This window comes from Corvus moneduloides, chromosome 18 (genome assembly GCF_009650955.1).
Source record: "Corvus moneduloides isolate bCorMon1 chromosome 18, bCorMon1.pri, whole genome shotgun sequence".
NCBI classification, from domain to species: Eukaryota; Metazoa; Chordata; class Aves; order Passeriformes; family Corvidae; genus Corvus; species Corvus moneduloides.
This window is the reverse complement of record NC_045493.1, coordinates 2483938-2510620: the sequence shown is the minus strand read 5'-3', so window position 1 is coordinate 2510620 and position 26683 is coordinate 2483938. Positions and strand designations below refer to the sequence as shown.

The 26683-nt window shown below is 43.2% G+C and overlaps 1 protein-coding gene across 2 annotated transcripts in view; it reads right to left on the bottom strand.

Moving 5' to 3' along the window:
* The window catches only part of MED13L (mediator complex subunit 13L), a 333660-nt gene that overhangs the window by 136266 nt on the left and 170711 nt on the right, over positions 1-26683 (bottom strand). The window contains exon 1 of one of the 2 annotated variants that reach the window (XM_032128438.1): positions 23973-24061. The exons of the other annotated variant lie outside the window; for it this stretch is intronic. Within the exon in view, the coding sequence (XP_031984329.1) occupies positions 23973-23997 (25 nt within the window). The 5' untranslated portion in view covers positions 23998-24061. Of the gene's footprint in view, positions 1-23972; positions 24062-26683 lie in introns of those variants that run through there. 2 annotated transcript variants of the gene reach the window in all.

Sequence of the window (26683 nt, the reverse complement as noted above, 5' to 3'; positions counted from 1 at the left end):
CAAAATAGCTCTTAAGATTCCTTCATCTTTGTCAGTCCCAGATCTTTTGAGAGCAGACTGGGGAAGAGAGCACAACATCAGCATCTTGTTCATCAGACATGGTTTGTTGTCCCTTTCTCCTTACTCAATTACAGTGGTACATATTGGGAATAACCAGCAATCCTGAGGAATTCTTCCTGCAGCAAGTTATTTTCCTATCATGCTCCAGCTGTCATTTTATTACTTATTCAAACACCAATATCAATACAGTACAGCACCTTGCCATTACTCCCCCTTATATTTATATACCTCAAAGTCTTCCAGGTCTTAACAACAGGAAAAACCCTGTGTGGTCACCCTTTTGCAGATGAACATATTGAGGGTTCAGACACATCCTCGGCAGGACTACGTAGGAAAACAGCTGAAGCTCCAGCAGATCCTTAATAAACTTTTGCCTTCTGGGTATCCGGAATAAAACTGCGTTATTTCAGTGTCTTGAGTTTTTATGAATTATCTATTAATTCCTTCTCTCTCTTTGACTTTTCAAAAGCTGATGTTGCACAAAACAGTGAGCTCTGGAAACCTGAAGCAAGCCGGGCAATGAGGGCTGAACTGCTGCATCTGCTTCACAGAGAATTTTTATTTGACCCCAGGAATGCTGGTTGCTCAAGCAGACTAAACAACTTTGATTCATTTCAGTGTGTGAGGATTGGGGTGCGCAGCTCCAGGCCAGGCTGGCAGGGTTGAACAGGAATTCCCAAACAGCCCTGGAGTCCTGGCCCCCTCAGCATTCCCTGCTCCACCCGGCCCCAGCCTGCCAGGAATCAGGCTCAGCAGCAAAAGCACAAATTCTGAGTATCTCAGAAGTGCTGCACAAGACACAATGACCACAGGCTGCGATCCCAAAGCCCCATCTCAGGTTCTCCTCTGGGCTAAATGCTGTATTTTGGGTTAGGGACAGGCTGCCTGACCCAGCCCCAGCTCTCTTTGATCGTTACCAGCACCCGGCTGCTCTCGGGCTCCACGGGAGCGCAGAGCCGCAGATAAACCCCGCACCGAGCTGTTCGCCCAGAGACAAAACTGATTTTCTTCTGCACACCGAAGCTCCTTTCATGCCACCTGGCTTAGATGAGCTGCTCAAGTTTTGCCTGGTTGGATTTGAACAGCTGCTCCCCAAAGATGAAGGGACAAGACCAGGAACAGTTAATAACTTTCTTCACTGGAAACACTGTTGGAATCATTCGTTTCCCTCCCCACAGATTGCGTAAAGCCTCCTCAGTGTTTGAGTCTAACCAACCTTTTAACTGGAAATAGCAGCCCTCGGTGGGATTTTCCTGTCCTGGCACCAGTTTCTCTCACAAGTGTCCACCTGGCTTCTAGCCAGAGGTAAAAACAGCATTCCTTAAAGCCAAATTTTGAGATAGGGGAAGATCCGGGTGGAAATTCAAGACAACAACTAAACTCTGTGTAAGTTTATACCTATGGAGGACCAGGGTCATCTCTTTTCCCTAATTCACATTATTTCCTATAATGCCTTTGACTTTAACATTCATTCTCTACTCCTGTTCTCTGTTGGGTTTTATAGCTGCAACTGTTCTGGCTGTCTTTGCAGCTCTCCAAAGCCTTCAGTCTCAGACAGGCCACCTGATTTCTGAAATTCCATCCCATGGACTCATATGGGAGTCCTGCCCCAGCACTCCAGCCCTTCTCCACAGAGCTGCTTCCCACAGGTCCCACAGGTGCTGCTGCCTGGGGTTGTTCCTCCCCAGGTGCAGGAGGCACGTTTGCCTTTGTGGGATTTCCAAAGGTTCCTCTCTGCCCATCTCTCCCACCTGTCCAGGTCCCTCTGAAGCTGCACAGCCCTCAGGGGATCAGCCACTCCTCCAAACGTTTTATCACCAGTGAACTCCCCGAGGAGGTATCAACCCCACAGGCTCTGCCTGTCCTGCTCCAGCTCCCTGCTCCCAGCTCCCATCACCTCTCCTGTGTTTATCACCATTCCAGTTGCTCTGTCTTTTCTTACAGAACAAGAAAATAAGAAAAAATCCAGGTGGATTAACACCAAATTATGCTGGCATTTTACAGAGAGCATGAAAGACAACAAAACGGACACTTTTCTAAAGCAAAAGCACTACTGCAGTCACAGTAACACCTATCAAGGAAAAATCAGTTCCCTACAGTAAGGAATAAATTTTAATATAAAGTCCCATCAGCTCAAGGTGGTACCAATTAATCAAAACAATTCACTTGCAGATTTTTCACAGTCACTGTTTTATAAATGGTGATTCTTTTCTTACTTGCTATTCCAGTGTTGGCACAAAGGAGGTTTAAGCTGATTTTCATCCAATCTTAAAAAACAAATCATAACTGTAGTTTAAAATAGTTGGGATTGTTTATTCCTCTCGGTTCTAAGTGCCAATTCAAATACTGAAAAAATGATCAAAAAACAGCACTACTGCCAAAATGAACACCTCAGAAATGCCAAAGTCACGATGCACAGTACAGAGCAATACTAAAATCTCTGGGGTTTAACATAGTACGAGGAGTGCACAATTAGCAAAATCCAAGTACGTTCTGGATTCACATGCCCACACACACCCCTGGTGTGCACCTTAATAAAATTAAGTACTCATTAACTGTGAACAGTCTTGGGTACTTTTATGAACATGTTGAGTTGCTAATTGAATTTGAAGCACAACAGATGTTTAGTACTCCAACCAAATGCTGCTTTTCCTATATATATTAAGTATATGTATTTGTGTGGATACGTACACACACTCTTCAGCTACCAAAGTAACTAAAAAATACCAGCCAAAGGGTTTCTGCTTCCCCAAACTGAAGAACTCAAGCCATGAGCTAAAAACCTCAGCAATTCCAGAGAGGAAATTCTGCAGTGATGCCACAGTAAACACCAGTTCTGATTAAAACACCTGAATTTATAATGAATGCTTTTTTAAAAGTTGAAAAGTATTTTTGGGCACAGCTTCTGCACAAAAATCCTCTTCCACGAGAATCTACCAGCTACTACAGAGCTCCTCAGGGTTTAAAGTGTTACTCCACGTTGTGCCTGGGCCAGCAGGGCAGGGCTCGGAGCTCTGCAGTAAATTCCTGCCATCAGGCAGCCGGGAGATAAGGGCTGGGAAAAGAAAAAAGAACACAAACACAACAAACCCCAAAGCCCCACTGGCCACATCTCCTGAGAGTCAGAGACCTTGTAAAATGTCACCTTTGTCCTCCCTGATGCCCAGCTCCTGACGGGAGGTTCAGAACAAGGCACGGAAAGAAGAATTTAACAAACCTCAACCACTAAACTTGTCTCGCACTTCGTTTTTTGAGCATTTTGCAGTTTTGCTCTCAGAAAGCCATGCAAGTTTCATGAAACTTCCATGGAATTTAAATCAAAGATTAAAGCTGTAATTTTTAGCCCTCTCCCTGAACGCTGACTGGTACCTGCACTTATGTGCACACACTAAAATAGATCATTTCTGTCAAACTCTGCTCCACAACACCAGGAACGGGAACAAAGCACGTCCACGTGCATCTGGCAATGACAGAACGCACAGACCCACCTGGGGATTCCGCTGGCAGCCCCTACGCTCTGCAAAAACCCTTCTGCCCTTTTCAGACTTCAGTATTAAACACTGAGCAAAAGAAACTGTTGCAAGTACTGCAAAGGCCATCTCTTGCAATTTCTGTTTGGCAGAAGTTTGTGCAGGTCCTTCATCCTGGTGCAGGGGAGGCTGTTGCTGAGTAATCTTCCTCCTGAACCCCTCAAGTGACAGGAATTCCATTTCAGATCACAGCTATTCACAGCCACCAAATCAGCTGCCACAGACCTGGCAAGGTATTAGGGCAGGACACAGCAAGTTTTACACAAAAGGCATTAAAATCTCACAACAGAAGAAGCCACAGATGGACAAGGAGACACGTTTGCTTTATGGCATTTGCAAAGAAAATTCAGATTTAAGCACTGTAAAGTCAGCTTTAAAATCACAAGGCTTCAACAGATGCTCATTTAATGAAATAACAGCAAACTGAACCCCTTTTGCATCTTCAAGTGTCTGTTTGATCATAACACAGGTTCATCCTCACCATCATCCCCCCAGACGACCACAGACATACTGCAGCTCCCTGGAAATGGCATCCAATCACTTCCTCCGCAATTCCAATTCATTTCCCACAGCTGGGCACGAGGAAGCTGTGGCTGCTGCTTTGTTTCCTGAAGTTCAAGTGAATCCAGCTCTGCCCACAGCTACAGGTGTTGTTCATCCCTGAATTACAGAATCATGCACTGGGCTGGGGGGACCTTAAAGCCCATCCAGTGCCACCCCTGCCCTGGGCAGGGACACCTCCCACTGTCCCAGGCTGCTCCCAGCCCCACCCAGCCTGGCCTTGGACACTGCCAGGGATCCAGGGGCAGCCACAGCTGCTCTGGACAAAGCATAAGGAAAGTGCTTGTGCTCCTCCACAGATCTGAGTCAGCCACAGTGGAGATAAAACCCTGGGCTTAAGGATGTACTTAAAAACATCAGAGATGGTCCCTGTGCTTTTATAGGTAAAAGAGATGGAATGTTACATGAAAACAGTCAGGACTTCAATGCGCTCAGAAAGGCCTTTCATGAATGTCAGGCAAGAGGACAGAAATTAGAAAATACCTTCAGCCAAGTAAAACTGGCTTCATTCACTGAAACTATAGTAACCACCTGCTTTTTGTTGCCTCTGTGCTCTTACAATACTGTCCAGAATTACCATGTTCAGAGAAAGTGAACACAGAGGGGAGGGGGGAAAAGGACTATTTACAGCAGTTCTACAGCCCTCCTTTTACTTCGATGCTCTATTTCAATATTCTGGCTTTTTCAAGGGCTTGGTAAAACTGGCTTTTGTAGACTGAACACAGAAAACAAACAGCAGAAAAATGCAGCATTTCCCCCCTCAGCCAGAACGCAGTAAGAGCGCAGTGGTTAAGCAAAGGCAGAGTAAGCTAATTACCAAGTACACAGCTGCTCCTACCTGGCAGAAAGCAAAGGGAAAAAAAATCCTATGAGTCATCAAATGCAGTTCCTAAATCTGGAAAAGCCTTACAAAAATAAATTTCTACGAAGAAGGGACCAGCTTCAGAGAAAAAAAGCGATGCAGATAAAAAGATCATTATTTCAGAACAAAACACTATTTCCAGTTTGAAAGGGAAAAGTTTTTTTGGCAAGACAACTACTAAATATGTCATCTAGTTAAAAACAGCTTCTCTTCTTGTGGTTTGCTGGGGCAGAATGAGCGAAGAGATCTTCTACCAGATTCCTTTTTTATATCAAATGCTGAAAGGGGGTGGGAAGGAGTCATTTCTAACCCCATTTGGAACATCTTTATTCCTCTCCATGATCATCAGCACTTCTTGCATCCACCTTCAACACACACAGAGCTCCAGATATTCACTAAGAATTCAGGGTAAGTTCTATGTCCCACTTTAAACAGGAAAGATAATCCTGACTTCCTGGTTTTTGCAGACACACAGGGATACAAATACACAACCTTTTATGCTTTGGCAGAACCTCTGTTCTGCAAAGCCCTTACTTGTGTAATTTCTCATCTATTTCAGAAAACAGCAAATGACACTCTAAATTATTAGTAGCAGAACAAGAGAATTTGTAGTAAAAACATTGCCTGAAACTTTTATTTTTCAGTTTTTTCACAAAGTTTAGAGTTTCCCTGAGTTCTTTTGGGAGTCTTTTTTTGCACTCATGCATGGTTAGTGCTGAAATTATATTACACTGGCCATTACATTTGAAGATACTTAAATTCAAAAATTAAATTTAAAAAGGGGGAGCTGCAAACTTCAAACCAAGTGTGAGCTGTTGTGGGGAGAAGGGTGTTTGCTGCTGGGGTCGTGAGCTTTCTGTGGGTAGGGTTTTTAACCGGGCGTCAGAGGAGGCGAGTTCTGACCCACCTGCACTCACACACGAAAGGAGCACTGACTGACACAAGAGCTACTGCTGCCCACACAGCCCCTCACCAAACTCAGGAAGCCAAAACTGCATTTCCTTCCGTTTTCCAAATAGATTTTTTGATCCAAAGTTCAAACGTTTTAATTAAAACTGTTTCTGAGGAGAAATGCATCAGCTTCACAACCTGATCCCATGAGCTGCTCCATTATAAGCCGCAAAATACCCTGATCTTAAAAGTCTTTTCCAACCTAAATGATTGTGTGACTCCATGAAACACATTTAATATAAAGCTATGGAGTATTCTGAAACAAAATCCTGCTTCAATTATCCTCCAAAATGTGTTAGAAGAAATGCCAGAGCAAAGCCTCCTTTCTGCCCAAATCACCAGATCCCCTTTCAACTACCCCAAGTTTCAGCTACTTTATACCCCCACCTCTCTTTCCTCCTCATAACAGTTACCAGAATTTTGCTTCAGGTTCATTTTAGAAGGAAATAATTAGATTTACAATTAACATTCCAAAGAATTTCTTGTGTAACATTTTCCCATTGCTAATCATTTACCCAGTGGCAAGGCACAGGATTCCACACAGGGTGAGTGTGCAAGGACAAACAGCCAGGGGCTCTCAAAATGCAGCATTTAAAGTGAAAAGGGCCATGCTTTACAGGGAGAACAACAATTTTCCAACGTCCTTTCAGACTGGCCTTTAATTTCCAAATCTTGCATTTCCAAACAAAATTGGTTGACCTCTAATAAGTTTCTTTTTTGCTATCTTCTTCCCTTGATGTCTGCATGGATTATCTGCAGAAAACAAGTTCCTTTTTTCCTTACTCAAAAAGCATTTGACTGCACAGCATCTCCCCAGAACAGAATTCCCAGAAAAGACAGCAGGAGACTGACACTTACAGAACAAAAACACAAACCCAAGAAAACAAGCAAAGAAGAAAATAAATATAATCACACACACCATTACTGCCATTTGATAAAAATAATTATTTATGCTCAATTGCAGTGTAATTCTTCCCTCACCTCTCCTGCATTTCATGAGGTTTTCTTAGCAGGTTTAATCAAATTTTCCAGAATCTTGTTGGATATTTAAATAATGACATGCCCACTTAATTTGCACAAAAGAAAAGGCCTGGATTAAGGTTTGCTTTGATTCATTGGTTAAGCATTAAGTAATTAGATTTGCCTTGTTGTTAAGGAGAGGATAAACACGTTGCTCAGTTATGATCTAAACCCAAAGCTGCCCCCCTACACGTTTTACCCTCCAAAAAGCTTCTTCCAAGTGGACGGAGATAACCTAAATGAAACAAGGGCCTGGAGTGCCAGGACACAGGGAACAGCTTCCCACTGCCAGAGGGCAGGGATAGATGGGATACTGGGAAGGAATTTTAAAGAGAGAAATAAGTCAAATTAACATGTTGTGCTCCTCTTCCAACACAGCTCAGAAATCATCATCCCTGACTCTAAACCAGTTATCATAACTAAAAAAATAGAACTTGGCTCCAAAATGATCTTTTTCCCATCCTGTTCTTAGTACGTACTACCACACAGAAAGAAAAAAAACAAAGATGGCATCACCTCCTCAATTGTGTACACACAGACAGCTGGAAAAAGGAATTTATACACTGCAGGATCAAGTAAGGAATGGTGAGACAGCCTAAAATTGAGAATACACCCATCACCCTGTACAATAAAAAGAAAATTTGATGCTGATTATAAGTTAATACCCACCAGATTGTTCACAAAATACAGTGTCTAGAGATATCTTGTTCACAGCATTTAAGATTGAAAAAAAGCCACAGAAAATAAATCTAAAAGCCTCCTATCTCTATCCTGTAAGCCTACTCCCAGGGCAGAGCTGTAGAGAACAGCTGTACAGGGTTTGAGCTCGGGAAGGTTTCCACACTCACCCTGCTTCACACTTCCTGAAAATGTTTATTTAAGTTGCTATTTTCCATTACTGTTGTGACTCCTGTCACTTGAAACACCACAGAAACAGCCACAAAGTGTCAGTACAAAGCCAGAAGAACAACAAGACAAAGCCCAGAAAGAACAAAGCCTATTTTGAAATTGGAAGACACCTGCACAAATACTTTGTTTTGAAGAAAAATAACCCAAAACTTTTTCAAGTGAAAAATAACCTCTCCAAAAACATATAAATTCAAGTGAAACAGTCGAGATAAAAACAAGGAAGTTCAAATGCACTTACACTGGATAATAAAAGAATTGGTTTGTTTGCTATCTACAGTGATTTTTCCTAAGAAAACATTCACCAGAGACAAATATTTAATATTACTCAAAAGCAACAGTCCCTGTTTAAAGCTGTTCTGTAAGACCAACAACTCTGTTGAGCAGGCAGTGTTTATAACAAAAACGTGCTTTTTATATCAGACCGTTTGTGCTAACTCGGCAACATTTCCAGCTCAGTACACTCTGTACCGGCGGGGCTTGCCAGAAACTCGGCTCTCCACCAGCATTTTCCTATTTGTTAACTATTTCTTCCAAAAGAAAGGAACTAATCACAGGTGTTTCGAAATCCTCTTCCCAGCCCATTTAACAAGGAATTCATTTGCCTAACAAATACACAAGGCAATACTAATGTAAATAGAATAATAGCAAAATAATTTCAGCTATGTAAATCAGAGGATCCGCTGGTTTGGTTTTAAACCAGAACAACGTGAAGCCAAGCACTACCACGTTTCCTACAAGGCTAAACCAGAGAGGAATCCAAGAGGCACTACAAGCTTCTTATCTTTTCCCAACTCTATTCCAGATAACAGCCAAAAAAGCCCCTTTACCTTTTGATTCTGTAGTGGTGGCCATTTTTTATTTAATAAATATGGATGAAATGTTAAAATAGTTATTAACTCGGAGAGAGAAGGGTAGTTGATGTTCCAGCTTAATGGAAGGGCTGGGAGCACAGGCACCCCCTCACACAACCACTGCTGTTCAGAGTAGAAAATCCATGGAATCACGAAGGAAATGTGCAACCACAGTCCAAAACATACCCACCTCCAGTGGCTGCATCTCTTCAGACCTCAAAGCTGTGCTGGAACACGGGGACTCTCGGCATTTAGGGGTGGTTTGCAGCCATTTGGCAGCTGCCCCCGAGCCTGCAGGAGAGGAACTCAGCTCAGCCACACGTGCTGAACACGTTTGCTGTGCTTGCACACCGAGGTCAGGGTTGCTAGCACACCCCCTCACACACCCAAACCAGGGCGTGTGACAACAAGTACCTGTTGTCACAACAAACGGTGTCTCCTGAGGGGAGAAGGCACCAGACCTAATGCCGCCCACGGCAATGCACCCACTGCAGCTTGAGTGACAAACCCAATTATCTCACTGGGTACTGAGGAGCAATAAATGCTGGGCAAGCACCAATTCTCATCACTCTGCCACTTCCTGATATGTACAAAACGGGGTTTTCTGGCAGCAATGAAACACTGGCCTCTGGAAAACTCAATCCACTTCCACAAAAATCTGATAATGTGATTTCAGGTTATGATTGCTGTGCCTGCCACTTCCTTTGTGTCTCACCCTCTTGGACACTGCACGGCCACAGTCAATTCTTTTCAAAGCTCCCATTAAATAAACTATCATTACATAAACAGCCCCATTTTCACAGCACATATGGTTTTGAAAAACTCCCTTTATCCACTGGGCAGCTGCAACGCTGAACAGAAAGCCACGGCCAGAGTTATGGTAACATGGCAGAAAAGTTCTGTGAATCCCAAGTTTCTGTGTGTTTTTATTTGGTTGGAAAGTATCATATTTCTGACATATGATGGGGATTTACATCTGCAAATGCTCAACATGTCACAGTGACAGACTGGGGCCATGCTGACTGTGTGTTTTGTTAACGTTGACAACAACCACAGCCAATAAAACTCTGGGAGTCTTTGTACTCCAAATGCACTCTGTATTCTTTTCTAATTATTTGTACAAAATATCTTAGGCTTCTTCCATTTTCCTCAAGCACTGTATATTCAAAGGCTTTAAAAAGTTACAGTTCATGGGATTTTCAGGGTTGTATTTTCTTTTGTTCTTTTTCCTTTTCGTTTATTTATTTATAATCTCATCCCAGATGTGGCATCAAATGCACACAGCGGGATATCCTTAAGCATTACTTTGCAGAGTTCTTTGTGTCACCATCCAACATTCTTAATCACGTGAGGATTAGCAGGAAGACTTAGCTGGGAGTAGTGTGAGGAGCGAGAGGGGAAATGGGTATCTGCTGGTTTCAAACATTTCCACACCAGCCCTCTCTCCTTTTCCCAATTTCCCCAGCTCCTAGAACACGGAGACAAGGTGGAGCAAGTAACCAGCCTTCCCTTCCATTCACCATTTGCATTGCCTACTTGTTCAGCACAAGCACTTAAAAGCAATCCTGGACCAAGACTCCCTCCTCCTCCTCCATCCCACATCCTGGACACACATCCTGGATCACTTCACAGCTTAGAGCGGGTGGCCAGGGGGGAAAATGCTGATCACAAAAGCTTGGCTGAGGCAGCTCCCAGTTCCTGGTTCCAGTCGGATCCGCAGCTCCAGATCCCAAAGCAAGAGCAGCCACCGGTGTGGTTTTGGAAACCCACTGCAAACAGCCAGGTGAGGGAGGGTTATAATGACCTGAGAGCTCAGCATTCCTACAGAACCTGTCCACTGCACGAGGAAACCGGGCACCAACAACTCCATGTGTATGACAGGCAAACAAGGGGGCCTGGACTCAGTATTGCCCCTGTTGTGCATTTCCATCACAGGTCACTGTTCTTAAACCAAGACCACGTTCACATGTGCAAAGTAACCACAGAAAGCCTCTGACAAACTGTACAGGTGACAAGAGAAATCATTTTTAGGATGCAGGAATTCATTGCTCATCCTAACAGGTTAATTTAAATGGCTACCTGGGATTCAGTGGCCACAAGCCCAAAAATTCAGAAACTGCATAGTGTTAAGTGTAACAGGGAAACTCCAGAAAAGAAGTGGATCTGCTGAACACACAACTTCAGCCAGAAGAGGAATGACAAATTTTCCTCTGACACATATGGACTAACAGGAAAACAAATTAACAGCAGCTTGTTCTCACATGAAAATTATTAGACAGCACAATAGTGTAAAAGTCATTCTTATATGCCGAGCTCTAAAACTGAATTCATAGAGGACTATTGCGTAGTTATTGCTGGTTATAATTTTGAATGCATTAAAAACCTCTACTTCCCCGGACCAATATTTAAAATAAACAAGAAGCAGTGAGCAGGCACAGCCACTTCATTAAAGTGATTACATAAACCCTCGAACCAAGACTTAATTTGAATTAATAGTAAAGATAAATTGAAATGCATAAACACGCCATGCAGAAAGAATGAAGTTCTAAAAAGAATTAAGTTGATGATATCACATAGCAAACACCTGATGAATTCATTAAACACAAAGGGTTGCAGATGCCATGATACACCGTGAGCAGTTCCTACTTGAAAAATCAGATGGATGTCAAACTTATAAAAAACTAGTGAGTCTTAACAGCTGCAGGACACAGGCAGAGGGTTTGCAAAGCAGCAGCAAAATCTGTATTTGAATCCACGACTGATACATCCAAAGTATCAATACCAGACGTGATTAGTTCCAATGAAGTTATTTCAGTGCTGGGGAGAACAGCTTCTCTTTCTGCTCGGAAGTGCCAGGGATTGCACCCTTAAAACTGCCCTGTGGCTGAGATCCACTTTCCCCCAGGCACATTCCCAAGGGGAGACCCTCAGCCCATCAGTTACATAAACTACTCTCTGGCCTTACTCACCTTAGTAGGGCAGCTATATATATGCACCAAGATGTAAAAATCTGCAGAGCCATCAAAGCACTTCTGCTGGAACACAAGAGCCAACAATTCATAGGCTCTTCAGTTGTGCCTGCTTTTATCAGGCTGGTTAGTTGAAAGAAAATGCACACATAATTACTTAATCCCATTAAAACAAAGACAAATGACAGGACAGAACTCCTGAGCTCAGCAGTTTGAGCACTGGAAGATTCTGAACTCGCACAGAAATGAATCACGGAGCCTTCTCCGTGGGCAGCTCCTTCCACAGCCCCTCTTATTTTGGCTACATCAGCATCACAGCTCTGATATCCTGCTATTTCAGCGAGCTCCAGAAAATGGCATCTTGGACAATGAACAGCTTCCAGATTTCCCAATGCACCAGTAATCCAAGGTCTCCACTTTTTCAGTGTACCTGTCAATTAAACAAAGCAAGTAAATTCACCAGAAACTACTAAAAAAACTCAGTTGCTTCTCCCAGTGTTTCAGGAGCACAAGCAGGAATCCTAAGAAGGCAGCAAGTGGCAATTTGGGCTTGGTATTCAATTTTAACATTTTGAGTTTCAGAAACTTACAGAAACTCCTGTTCAATGCATTAATGACAAAATGTAAACTGTAGTCAGTACCTGAAGAGGGAAAATAAAGCAAATTAACATTTCCCTAGGGGATTTATAATACAGGTTTGCTGGCGTGTTTAGTACTCAGGAATAAACAAATAAATGTGTGAAATAATTGCAAAAACTCATTGAAAAACTGAAAACTGAACTTAAGTAAATTCACCTTAAACTCAAAAGTCACTTCTTCAGACAGTAATTCTTTTCCTAAATACAAATATATATTTAGTCTACCCTTAAGCAGCAGGATCTTTTGTCTCTGCTGTTCCCACACAATAATCTGAGCCCTTGAATGTGAGCAGTGTCTCGCCCCCAGGCTCAGCCATCCTACAGCAGCTGTCTGGGGCAGGACAAGCAAACAGCGCTGAGTGTAACGTTTGCTCACCAATTACCCTTTGTGGGCTCACTGAGAACCTCCCAGGACAAGGCCAGGCAGGAACCCCTATCCCAAAAGGGAGGGATTAGGAATTTCAGTACCAGAGTGCGTTTCTTTTGAGATTGAGCAGTAACAGTCTTGCAGGCAAAACATTTTTCTTCACACTTTCCAGGCCTTAACTGTGGTTTACAGCAATAGAAATCGTAATAAAATAATGCTTCCTCCAGTCTGGTTTAGTTTAGGAAAAAGGCAGAGAGGCACTGAGCCATAATTCCACATACAGCTGGGCCAGGGGATATCTGTCTGGAAGTTTTGCACTTCCAAGGACAGCTTCTCCAGGTACAAAGGCTCTTGGGACAGATCTCTCAAACCCACTGCTCTTTATTACTCTCACTCCTGAAACACTGTTTCCCAAAGAATGGGAATAAATGAGTGGGAACTCCTCCATTTGGACTGCAAAACCCTTCTGGGTATAAATTCCATGGGTTTGTGCAGAGGACCAGAGGGCCTTACTGAAGCTGGAAGCACCAACACCAGCAGAGAAGCAGCAGCAACAATGGTGACACCACTTCCAGACACGCCAGCTTTAGTGAAGTATTTAATTTATTTTAGTATGCTGCAGCAATGGAAATCTCACTTTGCTTTGTATAGAAAGTCCAAATTAGACTCCCAGCTCAGGGCTGTTAGGGATAGTGAGAGAATTCTTAAGTTACTGTAAGGTATTCAAACTATAAGTTAGTACAAAATAAAAATACAAATGCTCTCTTTCAATAAGCCAATTACACATTAAAGAAAACCTATAAGGCTTTTGACAGGAACGCAGATTCCTCTTGACTGGCAGCCATTTAAAGTGGCCAGAATTCTCAGGAATATCTCTGGAAAGGGCAGGATTGTCAGTTAAGGCCCTTCCCCATCCTATCCCAGCACAGTCCACCATCACCTCCAGCCCTTGATCAGAGCAAGAGGACATCACTCAAATCAGAAGCCAAACTTGCTTTACAAGTCACACTGCTCATCAGCATGATACCAGAAAATCACATCCTTTTCATACAGAAGAGACAAAAATAATGACAGGGAGACAAACCCCACATGCTTCCCCCTTCACCTGCCTTAGAGAAGATTCCAGGGAATTTTGTTGACATATGTAGCAAGTCTTGCACAGAATCAGTTTTATCAAACTCCAAAGGGACAAGAGATTTTCCTTCCAGCTCCCCAGAACCACAAACCCATTCAGCCTCCAGGCCTGCTGTACCCCTGTGGGCACAGTAACACTGTCCATACCTCCCACCTCTTAGAGAGCTTTAAAGAATGAATATGAAATTCTTAAAGCCATTCCAGTAAAAAAAATCCTGTACAATGATCCTTTCAGCACCTGTGACTGGAAGTTTCCCTTGGTGGGAAAGGTGTTCTATTACTTTGCGTTTCAGAAGCAACAAGAATGTCACGGAACAACTACAAAATAGAAATGTTTTTATTGAAAATCTGATATTTATTTCCTGCCTAGAAACTGCCACCCTGCCACTTTCTGTTTCTTCTTCTAAAACAAGTTTTATCAATATAAGCACTTTAACAGAGGAAATTCACACTTCAATTTCTCCAGGAATTTGAGGTGCTACCTTTGCCTGGTGATTTGTAGATCCACCCATCAATTTGTACAGAAATTTGAAGCATTTCAGCTTGGCCCCTCTGGATCACTGACTATTCCAAAGCAAGGACTGACCCATGATTTTGTGCAAATACTGGCACGCACTGCCCAGGAGGAGCAGAGGGATCAGGGCTGTGAGGGTTGAGCAGGAAAGGCTGCTGGGACAGCCAGGAACACCGGAGTGGCTGTGCCAGGGCCCAGCCCAGCACTGGGCTCGTGCCAAGGCAGAGTCAGGGCTGGGAAGAGGCAGAGGCAGCTCGGGGAGCTCCCAGCCCTCAGCACTGGAACAGAAACTGAAAACTGTGCCTGAGCCAGCAGCCCTGAGCTAAGGGAGCACAGGGACAGCTGCAGGGCCTTTGTGGGACCAAAGCAGCACCGCAGCCTCTCCTGCTCTGAGCCAGGCTGAGCTCCCGGGCCCGGGCTGCAGCTCCTGCTGGCTCTGCTCAGCTCCACGGCAACATTTAAGTGTGGTTTACATAAGAAGGAGGCAAAAGCATTGCAGCTGTGCCCATCCTGCAGTGAGCCCTTTCCTCTGGCTTGATACCCTCCCTTCTAACTACTGAGCATTTTCAGCCTTGGAAAATCAATTTTACACCGTTCCACTTCAAAGTTCTACTTATCATTATATGAGTGACTGCCACACGTGGGTGCTTGGTTCTTTTTAAACCAAAAGACTGATGCCTTTTCCTGGTCTTAAAATCAAGAGGCATACACGGTTAGAAGGGGAAAAGGGATTTTACCTTGGTATTTATTTTTAAGGATCCTTAGGGTGTACACGTCCAGGTCATAGCATCGAGATGCAACCCCGCCGAGTCTTTCCCTGTGTCTCTGTGTCTCTGCTCCTCTCCGTGTCCCCCCAACATTGGGTATAACATTATAGGCTTACTAATTAGCATATCTATCAAAGATTCCCAATGAGAGGCTCAAGTGAGGCCCCCCTCCCCAAGGAATCTTCCCCTGGATGGTTCTATCTTGGTTTACAGAATGTGTTTCTGGAGAGACCTTGGGGTCTGGGGCACACTGATCCCTGGCTACGAAGCTTCTAAAATGTTTAGTCTCTTTCCTTGACAAACAAGTCCAAGAATGTAGGCAAAAAGCACTAGGAGTACAGAAGCTGTAAAAAGGTATAACAGGGGTAAAAAAGAAAAGGCAAAAATCTTCATGGCATCAGACTAATACTTAACTAACAGCACAACTCCAGCCTTTTCTTTTCCTTTTGAAACCCCCACTTCCCGTGGGCAAAGAGCAAAGGTAAGAATCCACCCTCATTCTTAACCTATCCCATGTACTACAGCTCAGTTGTTTTGCACTTGCTCCTCCTCTTCATTCCACGCAGGAATATGGTTATGTTTGCTTCTTTGGAAAAACCATATTCCAGCTTCAGGGCCCTGAGGTTTTAATGAACATCAGGAACAGACTTCACATTTCCAAAGCTGCCTCCCCCAGGTTTTCCTGGCTGATCACTGACACCCCGAGCCACGGATCACATCTGGGAATTGCCACATGGACATGCTGCCAGGTATCCAAGGTACTTGTCCTACAGATTACAGTCAAATCTCAGATAAGCAAGTGCAGGTGTACAATGAAGTCCACTTAAAATGAGACTGGTCTCAGGTTTGGAGCAGAAGAATTCTGTACTAAGATTTATGACCTTTAATAGGAACTTTAGAATAAAGAAAGTAACGTTTATGTAATGAAAACCCTTCTCTCTCTGAAGAGCAATGATGTGTTAAACATCAGCAGAGCTGTGTTTCAGTGTTTTCTGTTTGCAATCCAGCACCCTGATTGTCACTTAAAGTTCATTAATTAGTCTAAAAATGCCATTACCAAAATGCAATTGTATGCAATTTTTTAATCATTTTGTTCTGAAGGTGGCATTTCATCTATTTTTAAAGCCTACATTTTCCAGTAGAGCTTACCCTGTGTTCTTAGAATTACTCAATACATGAAAATACAAACATCAGTAATGAGCCCTATTAATGCAGATTTCACTTCAAGCTAACTTAGATTTACTTCACACAGTTAAGTGAGTTCATTTCATTGGAAAAAGAGATTCCCTAAAGGAAAAAACATCAACTACCGTGGCTGATATTGCCCCAATACATCGCTGAAAAATAAATTCTACTGATTGGATTTTTTCATTTCTCCCTCCCCCAGCAGCACTTTTAAAAAATACAGTCTTTTAATGATTGTTTAATTTTCATATAACTAGAATATAAATCCTTTACATACTGCTTTCCTGCAGCATAATGTCTCGTTTTTCATGGGAAAAAAACCTAATTACGTGGTTCACCGAATTGCCTGTGGTAACACATCAATTTTATTTACATTCAGAAGTTGGACTTGAGTTTGTTCTCAACACTCCCAGTTAATTCCAAGCCCATTTTACACAATAGTTCTCCTGGATTCATTAGTAACCACCTCACTCTGCTGGTATGGGAGGGATTCCCAGCTATTGGAACCTTGCTTTGGATTTCCAGCGCTTTCCAGGCAGTTCCACTTCCACAGCACCAGTTCTATCCCACCTTAAATATCCTGGATTTGCTCTAAGTCTGGCCTTGCTGAAACAGTCCTGCCAAGGACCATTAAGTGTCCCCTCCAGAAGGCAGCTGTTAATGTTGCCTCAGGAATACCAACCTCCTTTCCCACAAGAGCACCAGAGAAAAAACAAGAACTGTTGTTTGGCCAATAAAACCTAAAGGTTAATTATTCAAAATTTCAACTATTTCAATTGAGCTGAGCTTACATTTGGAAAGCAGAAAGATTATGAGGAAGCACATGGATTCAGCAGCAGAGAATTTCTTGGCTTTGCCCTCCATCAGTGTCTTTCCTTCAAACTGTTTTCACAAGGTAATTTGTTGCAATCAACAGCAAAAGCTCCAAATTCCCAGACATGAACAAAATCAAGATGCTAATTCTTGAGTGATACAAATAAAATAAAATAACAGAAAGCATCAGGCTTTCTTACATATGGCCCTTTGGGAGATTTCAGATTTTTTTATAACTTTTGAGCCTTACATATGTCCAGCTGTATAAAGAGGGAAAATGCACTGTGAGAATGATCCATGGAATATCCTGAGCTGGAAGGGACACACAAGATCAGTGAAGTCCATTTCTTGACTAGAATTGGTAATGAATTCACAAATGCTACATGTACTCACTGGATCCTGCTCTGAACACTGAGGTTCCCTGTTCATGGGGAGACAAAACCACTGAAGGAAAGAGGATTTAAGGCAAAGGTAACTGCAGTCAGAATTCCAAACAGGACACTCAGTTTTAATTTTTTTTTTTAAACTACTCCCATAACCAACTTCCAAGTAAAAGGAGTTGAAGTGGTGGGAAGAACATTTATTTTTAAAAGAAAACAAAACAAAATGAAGACATCTCACCCAGACACAATAAGGCTCTTGTCAACTTCATGTGTATAAAAGGAGTTGGCATTTTCCCATGAAGCAATTCCTTAATCCCAAATGATGGCATAATAACCCTCATTTAATATGCCTCCTTAAAAGAAAAAGTTTATTTTGTCTAAGCTGAACTTCAACTGGCAATCACTGGACACCAATTACCAGTGTCAGATATAAGGGTCACGGAACAATTCTGCGAGCTGAGAAAGTAGGAATTCACTTTTCAATCCCATCTTCTTGCCAAAACAATGGAAAAGTCGAACTTTGTTTTCATGTCTTTGGGAATAATCTATGCTAGGCAATTAAGAATATGCAAATTACTTATCTTATTGAAAATAATCAAGCCAGAAACAGACTTTTCAGTAACTTAATATTCCAATAAAGTCTTCTGTCATAGGAACCTACTTGTTAATTCCACTCCGCGCTCAAGAACCGGCAATTAACCGTTTTCAGATTTCACTCAAATTATTAATAAGTGGTACTCAGCTGCTTGATATTCATTGCTGCTTTTTAGATGGAAAGCCTTCCAAAAGCCTTGCATTTCAGCTCCTTTATTCCGTGTTCGTGAGCTGCTTTTTCCATGCCCTGGCTGCTCTCCTTCCCAGTACCACTGGGCATGGCAAGAGCTCTGGGCTTTATGGAGTTACTCAGGGTGCATAAAATTGTTGTAGTGCACATCCCATGCTTTCACCTAAGCTCAGGGATCCCAGGAATAACCTTTGGGTAAATCCAAGGAGGTCTCCAATCCAGCTGTAATGCAATTCCAGCAGCGACTCTCTCCCTTCCCATAATCTCATCCTAGAATGAAGACTGAGGAGCACTCTCGTTTGAACACCCATTTCATGGCAAGGGGGCTCAGTCTTCATTTCATGCATTGCTTCACACACTTAAAATATGTTTGAACAGACAGGAACATCTTCTCATTCAATAATTAACGTATCTCACTACACAGACCTTAGAACACACTGTAATTCCTGACAGAGCTCCCAACTGCAGAAATAACACAGTATCCCTGAAAGAACCTTAACTAGACTCAAAACTGAAATGGAAAGTAGATTTTTCACTGCTTTATTCTCTTTTACCTTAGCGGAACCAAAAAATATCATTTTTTCCAAGTTTTCCATTATTTTTCTTTTAATCCCTAATAAATGCTGACAGACACCAACTACTAAACATTTACAGGTTAAACATTGACTTAATTTAGAAGACTTGACTGATAAATGCAAGTCTGAAATCTGGCAGTTCATAAGGGAGCATCAGGAACCCTTCCTTCCCAGCAGGAATAAAACCACCTAAGTTGAGTTCTGGGGCACGTTGTTCTCCTCGAGACAGATCCTTTAAAACGGAGCTGGCCTGTTCTGCTTTCCTGTAGGCAAAAAATCAGCAAACTCCAGGTAGAGAAACCATAGCAGAAATTAATTTGGGGGTACAACCACGTGGGTTAATGTGGGTGCCTTGCACACAGCCCTTCCTACAGGCAGCATTTTTCCCTCCTCGCTTTTATCAGCGCCGGGGGATTACGGCTGCGCCAGCCCGATATGCCAAGAATTCATAAACAGGAACGAGCCAAAGCTCCGGGTTTTTCCTGTCACAGCTCAAATTTCAGCTACGTTTTTAAACTCACCAAGCTGCAAAGATCATGTACAATAATCTTTCAGGAAAGACTCACCTAATTAATTCAAGATAATCTATTCTTCATAAGCGTTTCCACCCAAAGTCTTACATTCTACATAGCAGAAAGTGAATTAGTGTCTCTTTTCTGGGGAAGCAGCTCCAGAAATTAATGGATCAAGGGCAATATATCAGATGGAAATCCCAAATACCTACCAGAATCAGTGAGTTCAGGCACACAAGCTACTAAACTGATAGAAGGATGCAGTTTTACTTAAAGAACTATCAAACAGCCAGAATTTATTCATTTTCAAGCTCCTGTCTCACATCCTGCCAGCTTTTCCAGAGTCCACCATCCAGTGCTGTGCTTACAGTCACCAAGCTGTGTTCTCAGTAGCGGTACACATCATTATCCCTGCATTATCCCTGAGAATTCCAATATTCCCTGTACCACAGATGCAGCAGACAAACCTGAATATATCCATAAATCCAGTACAGAGATTACAAATTTACAGACAAAACTGCCAGAGAATCACAGAATACTCTGAGTTGAAAGGGACCCACAAGATCATCAAGTCCAGCTCCTGGAGTTGTGTAAAATGTCAGAGCAAAGTGCTCTTTGCAAAAGCAAAGGGGGGAACTGAGGAACAGATGTCCCTTCCCTATAACCCGTGTGGGACCCACAGGGTCCAGGGCAGGGGTGGGAGAAGAGAGAAAACCCAAGAGCTGAGTCTAAATTCTCTCTGATGCTCCAGATGGTATTTGGTCACCAAATGCAAATGAGAGCTCTACAACTTGCAAATCCACAACTTTCCTGTCAAAAACGCTGCCAACAGTCAGACACTCCCTCCTCTCCTTCCACTTCTTCTGTCGGATGTACAAGAAAATGGATTTATGGGAAAAGGTACCGTGGCTGGAACAGTTGCCAAACCTCTCCAGGCAGTATCACTGAGCAGCATTTATCCTCCAGAAAACAAAACCTCAACAAACTAAAGCACACTGAACTTTTTCAGACTTACAGAATCACTCCGGTTTTCCCTCACTCACTGACCCCACACCAATTAGCTTTTTCCACCCAGGACCAAATAAAGATCTTCAACCCCTCTTCCAGTTTTTAAATGCCACCACGACAGAAACCAGAGAACCCCAGTTAAGGCTGGCAGGAGAAGAAATGTAGGAGAATGTGCAAGAGACGCCTCTGAAGTTCACAGCTAATCCAACCACTCCACTGATCTATAACTGCTCTCTGCAAATAATTGTCCTTTACTTAATCTCCCGTGACAGCATTTAATTATCCACAGTTTTGGAAAGCTACTACATAAACAACTCTCCTCGTACCTCCTGTTTACAACCACTAAGTTGTTTTCCCTAGGACTATTTGAAATTCTTTTATTAAAGGCAGATTTGTTGTTTACCAAATCTTGAATGTTATAAAGGAACACTTAGAGTTCATGAGCAAGTTTTTCAAGTGCTTCTGAAAGCAAAGCCTCAGTTTGGACTTTTCACCTGTTTATGAAAGCAGTATATATCATACAGCACAGGTGGAGTGACTCTGTTATCCAGAAAAATCCATAATTATAATTTAGACTTGAATTAATAAAACATAATATTTAAAAACTAAATTCTTTAAAATTTAGTGATTTAAAAATCACCAAATTATTTCACTTTCAAAGCACAAGTCCTAGGCAGGAAAAGAGAAATCCAACAACTTCATTCTTGATAAGAATTCATGATTTCATTAACAGCCATTATTCCCTAAAGTCAGAAGACATGATATGTTTTGGATAGTTTTGGACAATGTTTTGGTAGACTCTAGTCTTCCATTTGGATTTGCAGCATCACATCCTTTGCTTCCTGAACATGTGAATACAACACAACAACAAAGCTCTGCTCAAGGAACTCTTTAGTCACAGTGACAATCCAACCTGCAGAACAGCATCTGAAGCCAAAGCAGCTCACTTCCTGAGCAGGTTATCCCAAAAAAAGCATCATGTTATCCTGGCCCAGCTGAGAGGCAAGGAAAATTCTGCTTCAGTAACTTTCCTATTTTCTGTTTGTAATGCCCACCATGGAAAAATCCTTTATATTTTCAGGAAGCTCATTTCAACTATCAAATACTTCAGTATTGTGGCCTGTTTATACAATAAAAAAGCAGAATAAACTTGTTCCTTTTGCTTGGGGCTGCACAAAACAGTGAACACAAAACTGTGTCCTTTGTCCCTATCTCAAGAAATCAATGGATATAAATGCCTTGGGCTGGCAGAATTGAGGCTCAATATTTTGTCAATACGGATGTTTGAACTCTCAAATGTACTGAACAGAGCCCCGACAGCCCTATCAGCAGGAAAATGTACAACACTTACACAATTTACATCACTTTGAACTGTATCTGATAAGTCACTACAAGTGTTTCAATGTGCTTTTAATATAGAACAAGGAAATCTATCCTTGTAGGATTTACACACACGACAACAGACGAGTTTCAGATTTAATTCCACTTAAAGTTCTGCTCTGAAGGCTCCAGCCTGGATGCTGGAAACACCTTGAGTGCTGTGTCCAGTTCTGAGCCCCTCAGTTCAAGAAGGACATGGAAGGGGGCCGTAGCCCCAGGAGCGGCTGAGGGAGCCGGGAAAGGGGCTCAGGCCTGGAGCAAAGGAGGCTCAGGGGGGACCTTGTGGCTCTGCACAAGTCCCTGACAGGAGGGGGCAGCCGGGGGGGTCGGGCTCTGCTCGCAGGGAACAGGGACAGGAGGAGAGGGAACGGCCTCAGGCTGGGCTGGGGAGGGGCAGGCTGGACAGCACAGGAATTTCTGCATGGAAAGGGTTGTGAATCACTGGAAGGGGCTGCCCAGGGAGGTTTGGAGTCCCCATCCCTAGAGGTGTCCAAGGAACACCTGGACATGGCACTCAGTGCTCTGGCTGGGGGGTCAGGCACAGGTTGGACTCGATGACCTTGGAAGTCATTTCCAAACTAAATAATTCCGTGATTCCACAGAATTTTGAACCAGGCAAATAATGTGTGACAGTGATGCTCCTCTCTTTGCTACACCCTGCCCCACACTGCACCCAAGCAGGTTCAGCTGTCCATACATTTAAGTGGATTTCCATAGCAGCACCACTGGAAGCAGCATCACGTTGTTGTAACCAAGATGTCAGATATAAACAAGCTCCATCAATTTACAACAGGAACAGAAGCATCACCTGCAACTCCCCTCAAATAAAAAGACACTTAAGTCCCATCTCCTGCATTTGAAATATTAAATAAACTATACTTCACTAAGAGAAAAGCATATATTATTAAAGCTTTGCTGGGTAAGTAGAAATATTACCCATCCCCTCATTCAAAACAGGTGCCTCATAAAAGATGAATGTCAGTGGAATGGCTCAGTGCAGCACTTGTGAGCCTTCTCTTTAATTATACATGCTCACAGGGCTACCTGCGTGCAACACACCCCAAGGTACTCAGGGCTCCGTATCTGTGATTTCACAGGCTCTGGTGCCAAATAAACAATCTGGCAGCCATCAGAGCAGGAACTTTGGAACAGTGCTTGGAACTGAAAAACAAATGAAGAGAAATGAATATACCATCACCCAGGACCAAACAGTGCAGGGTACAAGTGGGAGATAAGGGACAACTCAAGCACACCTGATAAACAAAATATTCGGTGTACTTGAAACGCATTTTATCACCAAGTCACCAGAAGGTCTAAAGGTCACGAGGATAAAAAATCACTGCAAGAACCAAGAAACTAGAACCTGATCCTTATGATTGGCTTGGATTTTTTCTTTTAACTACTGTTATTATTCCAGAACTGGTGAACTTCAGTTCTTTTCTTGCAAGACACAAAGTGAAAATGGAGGTAAAATTCATACAGCCCAATAAAACACCTTTTAGTTCAGACAAACTAAGTCTTGTCATAGCAACAATACACCACTGAAAAGAAAATAATATATAGTGGATATGGTCAAACCCAAACAGGACCACAACAGACAGAAGAAGCTTTATCATGTTAAGGCTCCACATTCTGGAGACTCTGAGGACGATCCCAGTTGCATAAAGCCCATAGTCACCAACTTATCCCCATCACCTTTGACCCACCTGCCCCTTCCTGCCTCCGATTCCACTCACTTGTTGCAACTTGCCTCGGATTATGTTCAAATCCTGCAGCACAACCAAGGAGCAAGTCCTGACCTCACGGATTTACCTGGGGTGCCGTGGAGTTCACCTGACTCTACAGGAGAGGTGATTTATTTCATCAGCTACTGCCTTATGCCAGAGCTGGGATTTTATTATTATTATCATCATCATCCTTTGAACTAGAATTTACTCAATTTTACAGGTTCCACAAAAATCCAAGTCATGACTACAGGTCATGAACTCCTGAGTTCAAGTTTCCCTTCACATTTTATCTGCCGCATCACTCACGGCAAAAAAAGTTAAATTTACAGCATTTTTGCTTTCCTGTAGGTCTTAAACCACAAATTACAACAAAATCACATATGGTAGCACGTTGAAGACTTAAATAAAGCTTCTTTTTCATTGGAAAAATAGAAACCAATTGAGAAACTTTGAAAAGAAAAGAGTGACTTACTGTGCAGCCTCGCGGTGGATGACATCGACCAGGTTGGGCTCGTCCCCCCACCAGAATATCCAGAGCTCCTTGCAGTCGGGTTTGACGTCCCGGCGCCACACGCCACAGCAGGTTGGCCTGCAGGCAGCGGATGAAGCTGAGCAGGATGGGATCATCCTGGCTGGAGCTGAAATGATGGGCCCACAGTCCCCATGGGCCGTCAAATTGTACCTAACGCCATTTTGATGCCCGTGAGTTCAGCCTGTGGGAAACACAAAAGGAAGAAAAGAGTCAGTGGAATCCCTCCATAATTTAGTTATATTCATAGTTTGTTTCATTTCATGGTTAGTTCCTCAATTCAAGTTCAAAAAACCCTCCTATTCAGATATTTTCCTTTATTCCCCTTCAAGGAAAAAAATTTAGAAACAGCGCTGAATAAACTTGGCTTACACCTGCATTTAGGTTTTCACCACAGCCTGATTCACTTCTATTCATTTCTATTCTATCATTTCCAGCAGCTCATTCAATTTCTAACCTTATTGTTATCTTACTGTCATCTTACAAGTTAGAAAGGAAAAAACCAAACAGGGAGAGGGAACCAGGCTCCCTCCCTACAAGGCTGCTTGGTGGCCACGTGAGCTCAGTGTCAGCCCAGAAGTTGGCCACTTGAAAGTCACCAACAAAGCACCACAGGACATAAGAAAACCAGTGACTTGATGGAAAGGTGAAACAATTTCACATTGTGATGTTACAAGTTTAGCAAATGGGCTTTTTATTTTTATTTTGCCCAAATGAACAAAAGCAGAATAAAGAAAGTTGCCATTTACTGTCTCTCAATCAGACAGAATTCTCCTATTAACCATCAAGGAAGAACAAAAAGAACAGATTTGCTATCCTGTTCGCCAGTCCTAAATGCACCCAGATATTTGGGAAAGGTTTTCTTTGGGCACTGCCCAGGTTCCCCAGGGAATGGGCACAGCCCTGAGGCTGCCAGAGCTCCAGGAGCGTTTGGACAAGCCGTGCCCAGGATGCCCAGGGTGGGACCTGTTGGGGTGTCTGGGCAGGGCCAGGAGCTGGATTCAATGATCCTGTGGGTCCCCTTCCAACTCAGGGTGTTGTGTGATTTTGTGGTTTTTCCTCCACTCCCAGTTTGCCCCACCCCTGTCGTAGCCTCCCCTTTCTCTCTGCTGCCCAGCACAGGACAGGGAATACCCCCAGGACAGTCTGGCTGTTATCAAACACAACTGGTGTGTGGTATACCCTGCTCACACAGAGGGCTGTACTCTACTTTCCAACCTGTTACCACATTCCTGCTGCTGCTATTCCCTCCACTGCTTCTTTTCCAAGGTTCACACCTTCCCTTGGCTGCCCAGAAGCAGCCGGTGCTCGGCCCCAGGTGCTCCTGCAGGAGCAGCCAGCTGGTCTGCAGCAAGGAGTGCAAACCCTGCAGGGCAGCAGCTACACCTCTGACAGGAGAGGGCACTGCCAGGGACACGGGAAAGACCCAGTGGAAACACTGACTGTGGGGATGAATTTGTACTCCAAAATAAGACCAAAGACTTGCAGTTCATGTATTCCTCTCATTTTCATCACCTGTGTAACAATATTCAACCCCTCCTCCAAAACCCAAAGTCCCCGTCACACACAGAAGACTTTCCCTTTTCCAGTCCACAAACTTAGTCCATTTACAAGTTTAAACTCTAAAATTTACTTTTGTCCACCAAAGTACTTGGAAGGAACTGCCACTGGTTCAGAAGCTGGCTAGTTAACTGCTGAGGAGCTGAAGGTGATGTTCATCATACCAACAACAGAAGCAAAGAACCACAAGTATTTCTTGGATCTTGTAAATATATCCTCTGAAACAGCTCCACCTCATTCCTGGATCCTGCCTGGCACAGCAGGGCTCTGGCCCATGGCTACAGTTCCTGGGACTCTGCCTCAAGGACTGTTTCCCCAAACACGGATTAAATTAAATATTGCCTATTTAATTGTCCTCTGAAGAGGCCTCACCAGGCACATGGCAATACAGCACTGCACTGGGACGGGGAAAAACCTATGGAACACTGAACAGCACGGAAATTGGGTTTATTGTTTGCAGGCCCCTAAATCACCAGGCACCTTCAGCTCCACAGGGCAGAAGGGACACTGCCATCCTGTATCCTGCCAGCAGGACACCAGTCCTGGATTGTCCCAGCTGGAGGCTTCCTACAGCCAGCACTGAGCTCTTGCACGCAGACAGAAATGCTGATCAGCCATCTAAAGGGTTGGGGGACTATGGAAAAGGAAATGGGAAAAGATAGTCCAGGCTGGCCAAGATGCACAGCCATGTGCCACCTTCCTGGCACAACAAGGACAAGGGAATGCAGGAAGAAGAGGCAAAATGGAAGAAGAAAAGTTATTTTTTGCACAGTAGGGTGCTGGAATACCTCACACACTAAATAACTGTCCAAGGAAAGGGCTCCTCCAAAACAATCTACATCTATTCTACATGGGTCCCCAGCTATTGCTTGGAAAAGGAACGGGCAGAGTTTCTGAAACAGGATCATGAATACAACTATGAACTACAAAACACCAAAAATTAGTGCCAGTACAGGCAACCTGTGAAAAAAATGATGTTAAACATTTGTGCCATAACCAGCTAAGAACATATGCTAAGTCACAAAGAGCATGGAACAGGAAGATGACAGAAACCAAAACCAAAAAAACCCAACTGAACAAAGGACTTCACCCAA